Here is a 10,573-nt window from a genome sequence, read left to right as displayed (position 1 = left end):
TGCAAAATGTAATTAACCCTCGAAAAAAATAGAGTGTAAATAATAACAATAATAATGATAAAAAATTAAATATTTATATTGGAATATTTGTAACAATTTTAAATATATTAATTAGGATTTTACAGTGTTTAGAGTTTCATTAGTTAGTATAATTTCATATAATTGTTGGAACCAGTTTTGTTTTTTGCGAGGCATTAAATCGGCACCAGGAGAATGGAAAATATACAAAAAAACAATTAAAAAGGGCAACTCCAATTGCGTTTGCCGGGAGTCGAACCCGGGTCTATTGCTTGGAAGGCAATTATCCTAACCGTTGGACTACAAACGCCTGCTGTTGTTTCATCATGAAATCAAATTTGACATAAAGGGTGTTTGGGGGAACTTATTTTAAGTATTTATCATTTTTTTTAATTTAATACTAGTTATCATTGCATGAAATCCCCACTAATATACGAAAAAATGGTGTGAATTAGAAAATAATTATGAAAAGAAACAACCCTGATATGTGTAAAAAAGAAATAAGTTTGGTAAAAAGTAAAAACCATTAGAGGAGTAGAGAAAGAAGAACAGATTGTAATTGCAAGTTTATTAAAAATATAGAAGCTTGTCATGAAATAGAAACATGGAATAGTAAGTTAAAAGAGAAACATAGAGTCGGAAGTTGAAAAATGGACATAGAATAGTAAATTTAGAGAAAAAAAATTATAATTATGATATTATTAAAAAGCAGTAAAATTATTATTTAATTTTTTTTCCAGACATCCTTTATGAGACAAGAACAACACATAAAACACAAAAGAATGGTTAAAATAGTAATGTAGTATTTTCATAAAAGTACTCAAAATAGTACAAAAAATGGAGTCAACATCTAGTAACCTAAATACCCTCCATAGTTTATTTTCGCAACCGAAAATAAAAATAAATAAATAATAACTGAATACCCACCAACTTACTTATTTGATACTGATTTACTATATTTCCGGTATTGAATATTCAATAAATTAGTCAAAAATTTATGACCCGTTACTATTTGTACAACATGTGATGTGGTCAATCATAATTAAATCCATGAGTCTTCTCAGGGTCATGGGAATTTCAAACAAGTTATACGAATACAAATACGAATACGATTACGATCGTAGTGTGTATGTATTATTGTATAGAATAAATGATGTGTCGTCATTATTTTTGGGGCGTTGTAAAGAAGGGAATGAGGTGGAAATATAAGGATGCAAAAATAAAAAATAATTAAGATAAGGGTATCTGGAATTTTGTGCAATCAATCACCTAAAAAAACGTACGGAGCCGCTCAAAATCTTCGTCTCATCGCATATTAAGCAGAGACGCAAATATCAAACACTATAAATGCGTGGAGTGAAAAAATATAGAGAGAAAAACTAGAGACCTTTTTTCTTCAGAGAGAGACAGACAGACAGAGACAAAGAGAGAGAGAGAGAGAGAGAGAGAGACAGAATCAACAACAGCAACGCACAAGATATTTACGCACAGGGCTTCCTCCGATCGCACGGCCCTCTGCCCAAAATTAGGGTTTCTTTTTGGTCTGCCTTCCGTTTTATTGTATGTTCCTGCTTCACTACGTTAGACACTCTGTCTTTGGTTTGAATCTATGTATGTGCTTGTGTGTTCGTTGGTTGCAATATTGAAGTAATTCTTGAAGGGTTGGTTGTTTTCCGGAAATAGTTTCATGTTGCATTTTGCTTGGGTGTAATTATTGCTGTAATTGTATGCGTTTTTCTTTTTCTTTTGGTTAATTTGTGTAGATATTTGGGTGTGGATAAGGTTTGCTTTAGAATTGGATTTTCGTGTCAATTTGATTGCTAATGGTTTTGCTCACGGAATGTCTTGGTCAGGAATTGTTGTGAGGCTCATCAGAAACGTATGATTGGGCGTCTCTTTGAAAGTTTGACGGTGATGTCAGTTTTGGGATTTGTGTTGGATATGCAGTGTTGAATTCTCCGCCTGGACGGAAAGTCGTGGGTTTGGAGGTACTTCTGATTAAGTGGGAGGTAGAACAACTTTTGGATCTTTTATTCTGTTGAACTATGCCAACTTCTTGGTCTGATTCAATGGAGAAGGCTCCTGCAAATGGTGGTATAGGGGCCACTTCTCGTGCTTCTCGATCAACTTATGTTCCTCCACATCTTAGGAACAGGCCTTCTTCTGCAGAAACCTCCGCAGCCCCAGTTCCCCATGCTGGCCCGGCATTGGGAAATGACATGCAGGGACATGTTGGCCCCGCTGTAGGTGGGAGCCATTCAGTTGGTCATAGGAGAGACAGAAGTGGAGGCGGTGGCGGTCGTGGTGGTGGAGGTGGTTGGAATAATAGGAGCGGAGGTTGGGATCGTGGAAGAGAAAGAGAGGCTAATCCTTTTCAAGATGATGTAGATACAGAACCAGCATTCGGGGTACAAGAAAATACAGGGATCAATTTTGATGCTTATGAGGATATTCCGGTGGAGACGAGTGGGAAAAATGTCCCGCCTCCAGTGAATACATTTGCTGAGATTGATTTGGGTGAAGCTTTAAATCTGAATATTAGGAGGTGCAAGTATGTGAAGCCCACACCTGTGCAACGACATGCCATACCAATATCACTTGCTGGCCGGGATTTGATGGCTTGCGCCCAGACTGGCTCTGGAAAGACTGCAGCCTTTTGTTTCCCAATAATTAGTGGAATCATGACAAACAGCCAATCTGGTCCAAGACCACCGCGTATGCCACGCATGGCGTTTCCGGTTGCTCTCATTCTTTCTCCAACTAGGGAGCTTTCAATCCAAGTGAGTTTTTACTAAGTAATTTTTGATATATTCTTTAGATTTAAGCTAAGGTATATCCTACTTATATCCAACACTGGTTCTTGTTTTACAGATTCATGAGGAAGCTAGGAAATTTGCATATCAAACTGGTGTTAGGGTAGTTGTTGCTTATGGTGGTGCTCCAATCAATCTACAGGTTCATTCTTTTACAGCTGGGTTATTAGTTCACTTGCTGTTATTTCTGAACGCACTCCTGCTTTTCTAAATTTAATCTGATTTTCTTCCCTCATCTTTTCCTGTTATAATATATATATATATATATATATATAAATTTGAATGTTGCTTTCATGGTATTGGCTATTTTATGAATTGAACTTGAACCTGGAAAACAGACTCGAACTCTGCAAATAGACAGTTTTGGTATTTATAATTTTATCTGGTTATTTTTTACGAATTTGGTTTGCTTTAATTGGCAATATACTTGGAGATTTTCTTGGCGATAATTTTTCCGGTCTATAGATATATTTACAGAAATATAATAGGATTCTTGGAAAACTGTCTTTTCTAATTAAGAAATCAAAACTGTATCTCCGTGATGCAAAAGATCTAGAATGTGCAGTTTGTATTTTGAGGATAAGTTGCTTAGACAGAGTACCAGTGATACCTGTTTCAATTGCGAGCTTCATTGCTGATCCACTCTGTTTCATTTGCTAAACATGGCAGGATCAAAATATGCTTCATTCGAACTTCGATTGTTTTATATTTATGTTCATATCAGCTGTTGCTACCCTTTGTCATTTTATACTACTATCTTCAAGATTTCCAGATGTATTTTCTAATTTTAATGCTGTGAGTGATGATTTGTTGGCAGCTTCGAGAACTGGAAAGAGGTGTGGACATACTTGTTGCAACACCTGGACGGTTGGTGGATTTGTTGGAAAGAGCAAGGGTCTCATTGCAAATGATTAAGTATTTAGCCCTAGATGAAGCAGATAGAATGTTAGACATGGGTTTTGAACCTCAAATAAGGAGAATTGTGCAACAAATGGACATGCCACCTCCGGGTGTACGGCAAACATTGCTATTTAGCGCTACATTTCCAAAGGAGATTCAGGTTTGTTTTCTGTTTTCATTGGCATCAATTCAACCTACTCAAATAGAGTTGGCCTCAGCCTAATGATTAGGTTCCATCTAGCAATATTTTCATTTGCATAGAAGTGTGAGTGGAAGTGTAGAGCTCAATGTTTTGCACAAGGGGACACTAACATCTCTAATTGAGGCAATTTCTTTTATGCAAATAAGAGCTAAATTGTTTTATATATAGTTGATTTTGTGAGAACGAATTATAGTGGAAGGCAAAATTATATTAATTTCCTGAGCTATTTAACACCGAGTTTACTTGCTTTATGAGGGGGGGGACCTCTCTCTTCTGACTGTATCATATATTTGAAAACAATAGTTTTAACCAATAAGAAGTGTCAACTCTAACTAACCAAAAAGATCTTATTGACAACTTTTACAATGTATATACTCGTGAGTACATGTGAATCTCATACACATATTGTCAAAGAATTAAAATATTTTTTAAACTTACTTAGATTATGCTTTTTGTTTGTTTTACCCTAATATCTGTACGTTTTAGTGTAGTGGAGGCAGAGGAATGCTAGCTTGGTTCAAGGGAAGGAGATAATTAAATTAGTTTTGGTAACTTCTGAGTGATGTACGCCCATGATTGAGCCAGTCCCAACCCCCCAACAAACACACCCACCAATAAAATAAATGGAGTTACTTGCAACAGTAAATTTTGCATTTCCACGGGTGGGATTTTTGTGATACTGACCATCTGAAGTATGGACTGGGAGAGAAAAAGAGAAAGAATGGAGATTCTATGTGAGGTTCCCATAATTAGAGGAAAAAGAAGAGACCTAAATAGGGAGTTTTTTTTTCCCTAGACTGTTGAAATATAGAAATAAAGATCGTCTAAGAATTTAGAGAACTAATCAAAACGCTAGAATCATTTAAGCTAGATCATGCACTGTAAAAGGTTCATGGCTTACAAATTTGCTTCCCTTCAATGCTGCTAATTTTTTAACTTAAAATGGGTACAGAATTTATGATTTGTTCACAAGGTGACTTAATATTGAAATACACGTAGCCATCTAAATCATTTTTATTCTTGGATCTGTGACATTCTGTAAATTTTACTTGACATGCAGAGACTGGCTGCAGATTTTCTATCGAATTATGTCTTTCTGGCTGTTGGAAGAGTTGGTTCTAGTACTGACTTGATTGTCCAAAGAGTTGAATATGTGCTTGAGACTGACAAAAGAAGTCACCTGATGGACCTCCTTCATGCGCAGAGAGCAAATGGTGTTCAGGCCAAGGTTTCTTAATTGATTTATTTACCATCTTTTTCATAATATAAGTTGTTTTAAAATTATTTCTAATGCCATTTAGATTATCCATGTAGCTTACTAATCCTTTGCGGTCTGCTCTGCAGCAAGCGCTTACACTGGTTTTTGTTGAGACAAAGAAAGGAGCTGATTCACTTGAAAACTGGCTTTGCATTAATGGCTTCCCAGCCACTTCTATTCATGGTGACAGAACACAGCAGGTTTGTTAAATTTTTTATATTCAGCTAGAGGTGTTGCCCGTGTATTAATTTCTAAATGTTGAAATTTGCTTTTGGCTGAATGTTTCCATCTCTCATCTTGTAAGACGATCGAAATTTGAGGGACTTGTTAATTGATAGGGCGTTACTTGACCTGTGTTGTCTTTCAGCTTCCGATGAATTAGCATGCATATGCTAAGCTGTTCCATTTGTGGTTCATGATTGCAAACTTCTAATCTCCCTTCTCATTCTGTCTTCAACTCTTAATGATGTCCTTAATATGTTAATGCTAGTGGATCAATTTCTTTGAATTGTTTGCTTAAGATCCCTGTATTACATGATACCATTAATTAGTGAATTGTGTATGTTCCTTCAATTCTTTCTTCTAAATTATGCAACTAGTTTCTGAATATGCTTAAACTTGGGTATTTGTGTAGATAATGTATAAAAAGCTCCATAAAAGGAGTATATCTTTGTGGTATCTTTATTAACTTAGCTGAACAACACCGATAAACAATCAAAGTAACTTCATTTCAATTACGTGAATTGCATTTGGGAGTTGCTTTTGAACTTAAAATATCTAAAACTTCTATTTGCACGATACTGTTGTCATGATTTCCCAAGATTTGAGAGTAATCTTTCCGACATCCAAAGATGTGCAAGGTGTAATGGACACAATGAAACTCCAGCCTGTATTAACGGGTTGCTCCTCTGCCAAAGGATAGGGAATTCCTTAACTCTCCACATGTTTGTGCCTTCAATGCCATGGATCCTACCATCTGGATACAAGACAATTCTAAAAAAAACTTGTCACAACGCCATCCTACCAGAGATTGATTAACTCTAATGCCATGCCATACTGTGGCGCATCCTGAAAGCAAGAAAAAATTGCCATCTTTGACAATGAAAAGGAGAGCACAAGAGAGGTGATCTTTGCAACTAAATGGTTAGCCATGGTTTCCCTGCTAGTGTAAAAGCTACCAAGATCTGCGAAACCGGAGTCCAAAGAGGAGTTGGCACAAACTTAACACTGCGTTTTCGGACTCAAGAAGTAAATGGTGCTCCTGGAGAATTAAACGGAGATCATCAGAAAGTGATGGGCTGTGAGCTTTGGTAGCTGTCCAGGTAATCGTACCATTGGTGAGGTAATTCTTTGCAATTGGGAATGATTGAGGCTAGCCTAGGGAAGGAGAATTGAGAAAGTGGCTTTGAAGATGGACGCAGTGGTGGGGGTTCCATGTCAAACACCATGTTGATTCACACCCACTTTGGATACATAATGAAGACTTTAGGCAGCTGATATGCAGGCCATGGACCAGCAGAATCTATCACATGAGAGGCCGAAGTGCCTATGAGGTTGCAAAAGGAGTGCAGGCAAAGTTGTTGTGGTTCCCCTCCTCAGGATATGTTGACATACTGAGCTGGGAATATTGTTTAACCTTTTGAGGTGCCTACTGTACCCAAACGAGAGAGAACTGTAGGATGCAGGTCGCCATTGTTGAAATATATGCTACTGTTTGGTCTATGGAAGAGAGTTATATTAACCTTTACGTACTTTCTATAATTATTAGTACCATATGTTATTTTCATGGGGCCTGAGCTAGAACTAACTGTCAGGGACGCCAAAGACTGAAGAAAGGAAAGATGCCATGAGACCCTCCCCTTTATTGTTGTCTCAGGCTATGAAATTAAACCTAATGCATCCTGTTATGTGGACTTGTGGAGTTTCTCTATTGGATCTCTGTGTGTTTCCCACGTTGTGTGTCATTTCATACTAGAAGATTGTGAAACCTTTTCTCTTTGGTCTGCAGGAGCGAGAATATGCTTTGAGATCCTTTAAAAGTGGCAAAACGCCAATTCTGGTTGCAACTGATGTGGCGGCTCGTGGCCTTGACATCCCTCATGTTGCACATGTTGTCAACTTTGATCTTCCAAATGACATTGATGATTATGTCCACCGCATTGGACGCACTGGTCGTGCAGGTAAATCAGGGCTGGCAACTGCATTCTTCAATGAGAATAATTCCTCATTGGCAAGGCCATTGGCTGATTTGATGCAAGAAGCAAATCAAGAGGTTCCAGCATGGCTCTCTCGCTTTGCAGCTCGATCCTCCTACGGGAGGAACCGTCGCGGTGGAGGTTCTGGAGGAAGATTCGGTGGTCGTGATTTCCGAAGAGACTCTTCCAATAGAGGAGGTGGAATGGACTACTACGGCAGCGGCAACAATGTCAACGGTGGATATGGTGCTTCTGGAGGATATGGTGGAGGTTATGGTCCTACTGTGACTAGTGCATGGGACTAACACCCACACGATTTTTCCCCGTCGGCACTTGAAAATATATTTGAAGAATATGTTAGCATAAATTCTCACTCTAGTCATACTCACTCACTTTGTTCAATTGCGAAGTTTTCAGCTTTAGTAGGAAGCCCGTTTGCTCTATCTGGGGGGTGGGTGGGTTTGGTAACTGTGGTATGGCTATAGATAATCCAGCAGATGGTGTATCGACAGGATTTGTGGTATGCTCTACTTCTCATGTTTCTATTTTGTCTACTAATTCTCTCCCTAATATGTCAACCTTGACCTGTTGTACAGTGGCATGAGTTGTAGAAATTCTATTAGTGGCAGCATTATAGTTGTACATGTCAACAGTCTTATTCGTTCCAACCTTTTGGTTGTAAATACCTCTCAGCAGATACACCTCAGCCAGCTCTTGAAAGAGTTAGTCAAATATTTTTTTATGCTGTTGTATAATCCTAGGATATAATATTATAGGTTTCTTCAGTAAAGTACATATACTTAGTTTTTTCTTACTTTGTGTCAGATTTTTTTTGAGAAAGTGTTCCATTTTTTAGGTGGACTGAAAGAGAAGATGTGAATTAGTTTTCTGTATTGGTGTGTAATGTAAATATGGCCTTGACTATTATTGATGTTTTCACTTAGATTTTTCATTTTGTTTGAACATTTTTGTTTCAATTGCTACATTTGACTTAGTTGCCTGAATAGCATTCTATGTTTATTACATAAAGTTTTCTCTCTTACTTTCTTTAAAGACAGACAAACCTCAAAAGAAGTGAAAGAGAAAAAAGACAAATTCAAATCTTGGAGTTGGAGTGATGTGTGTCTTAAGTTTGTGTATGAATGAATATTCTTTACCAACTTATCAACATTTTTGTGCCTTTCTGGTTACTTATCACAATTAAAAGAGACATTCATAAGATTTTAATTTCATCATTTGAATTTTAGTTATTTAAAATAAAAAATTATGTCCACGCATAAAGTACACAAAAACGCACCTTATATGTTGACCTTCAAAAAGGCGCCAAAAGGGTTAGTGCGTTTTGTTCACTCGTCCCTAAGCTAAATCTAAATCACTTGTTGACCCCAAATTTCGTTATTAAGCAATTATTTGATATATTTGTTTTTTGATTAAGTATGAGAATGGGGTAAATAGTGAAGTTTCTGGAAGCATAGTGCATAAGAGATCCCATGGAAGAAATCATAAGTACATATGATGGCCCTAATGAAACTTAACTTCAATGATTTTTAATCATAGTAATGAATTAAAATGAGATGGAATTTATGTGGCCAGTATAATTAAGTGAAGCTAATTGGTCCCCTGTCCCACCTTAATGTGCAACAAAAGAGGCTTTAAGTTATTTGCTGCTTTGATTTGACCAATCCAATTATATTTTATGTGGAAATAAACAATGATAATTATGGTATAATTAGTATTTTTTTTTAACATCATTCAAGAAAAAGGGTAATAGATAAGTTCAACTTTATTAGGCAACAACACAAAGAAACCGATATTGAAACTTTTTGGGGGGCAATATGTAAATAAATGTGTATATGTTAAATACCATCTGCATAAAATAGTCCATGAAAACATGAAAGCATGCCCTCACAATTTACAAAATGTACGTCCAAATAGAATGTAGTTTGTATTTATCTATAGTTCACATATCAATCTTGCAAATACATCAAATTATGGACCATCCATTGGAGACAACATGGAGTCCTAAGACATATGGACACATGTTAACAGTCTAGCAGACTAGCAACACCGAATTGTTGTTTGTGGTTGAGAAAAATATTTATTTTTTATTTTGTTAGTTTCACTGTTTCTTCAAAAAATGTGTTCGGCATTAAAACTTATAAGCTGCACAAGCTTCTTGATGTAATCGAGTGGAGACACAACACAACTAATTTTACAGGTTAAGGTCTTGAAAAATATATTTTTCAAATGATTCTCCTCTAACAGCAAAAGGGGGGTGGGAGGAGGGGTTGTTCTATATAAGTTCCTTACAGTAATCATGTGGAGAGAGCAATATTGTTTCTGTCCCACCCTCTAATTTTTTCTATTATGTCTTTTTCCACTTGTTTCAGGGGTATCTTGGGAATTTTGCATGATTAATTTCTCAACCCATATTAACTCCACAATAAAACACACACACATATATATAAATATATATGTATATATGTGACTTCCTTTTCATACTATAACTTTTATGTAAGCCCAACAAACTAGAAAAAGGTTGTTGGGCATGACTTTGTTGGTGCATTTAGGTAGAAACATTGATGGAGGAAGAAGCCTAGTCTCCATCAAATTAATTATGTTGCCTTTAAGATGAGGTTTAGGTTTGTAGACCTCCAAAAGAGGTTGTTAGATTTATTAGAGGATAAATTCTCTTACATTCTCCCATCTCAATTTTTTTTTATTAGGTTGTCCAAAAATGTTATCCCTTCTTTGTAGGCAAGCAATACCCCCCATATGTACATAAAGTACAAGTTTCACAATTACTTGAATCATAATTCTACATCAAATATACCTTAAATGAAAATAAAATTTTGAATAATCATGGCGGTGGGAATTTTGCATGAGCAAAAAAGTATTTTTTCGTGAACGACGATCAGTGTAATACTTTTTTGAACGTAAGCATAAAATTTCCTCATTGCTGAAGATTGTCAAGTGTGTTATAATTATTTTTCAAAGTATTTAGTGAGTCACCACAGTTCTACTTATTGTATTCAAATTGCAGCACAAATAGCTGTTTATAGTCAAACCATGGATCTACTGTTACAAATGGATTCGTAATTACATTGATTTGATCACATGATCTATTTTACGAAAAGGTATCATCTAGTCTAGTTGAACTACCACCTACATAGTTTGGCCTCCTACT

General features: G+C 36.4%; 1 protein-coding gene and 1 non-coding gene across 3 annotated transcripts; one reads left to right on the top strand and one right to left on the bottom strand.

Annotated features, from left to right (window-relative positions):
* Positions 257-328, bottom strand: TRNAG-UCC. Its single transcript has one exon. It is a non-coding gene; the product is annotated as a tRNA-Gly (tRNA).
* LOC105170576 (DEAD-box ATP-dependent RNA helicase 37) lies at positions 1,332-8,336 on the top strand. Of its 2 annotated transcripts, none has more exons than XM_011091399.2 (7): positions 1,332-1,559; positions 1,872-2,798; positions 2,890-2,973; positions 3,649-3,891; positions 4,994-5,161; positions 5,278-5,391; positions 7,200-7,691. In XM_011091399.2, exons 2-7 carry the CDS (start codon positions 2,064-2,066, stop codon positions 7,689-7,691), a joined length of 1,836 nt encoding a protein of 611 aa, XP_011089701.1. In that variant the 5' UTR covers positions 1,332-1,559; positions 1,872-2,063. The 2 variants fall into 2 exon arrangements, with proteins under 2 accessions (XP_011089701.1, XP_011089700.1); XM_011091398.2 differs by having other exon boundaries at positions 1,334-1,578; positions 7,200-8,336.

Source organism: Sesamum indicum, linkage group LG9 (assembly GCF_000512975.1).
Source record: "Sesamum indicum cultivar Zhongzhi No. 13 linkage group LG9, S_indicum_v1.0, whole genome shotgun sequence".
Taxonomy (NCBI): domain Eukaryota; kingdom Viridiplantae; phylum Streptophyta; class Magnoliopsida; order Lamiales; family Pedaliaceae; genus Sesamum; species Sesamum indicum.
Note: the sequence above shows the minus strand (reverse complement) of the source record. Positions and strands in the feature narration are given on the sequence as shown.

Excerpts from the sequence above, each read along its gene's own strand:
- LOC105170576 (XM_011091398.2), top strand. The coding sequence starts at position 2,064 with ATGCCAACTTCTTGGTCTGATTCAATGGAGAAGGCTCCTGCAAATGGT. Across the intron at positions 2,974-3,648 it reads GTGCTCCAATCAATCTACAG|CTTCGAGAACTGGAAAGAGG; the intron begins GTTCATTCTTTT and ends ATTTGTTGGCAG. Across the intron at positions 5,392-7,199 it reads ATGGTGACAGAACACAGCAG|GAGCGAGAATATGCTTTGAG; the intron begins GTTTGTTAAATT and ends TTTGGTCTGCAG.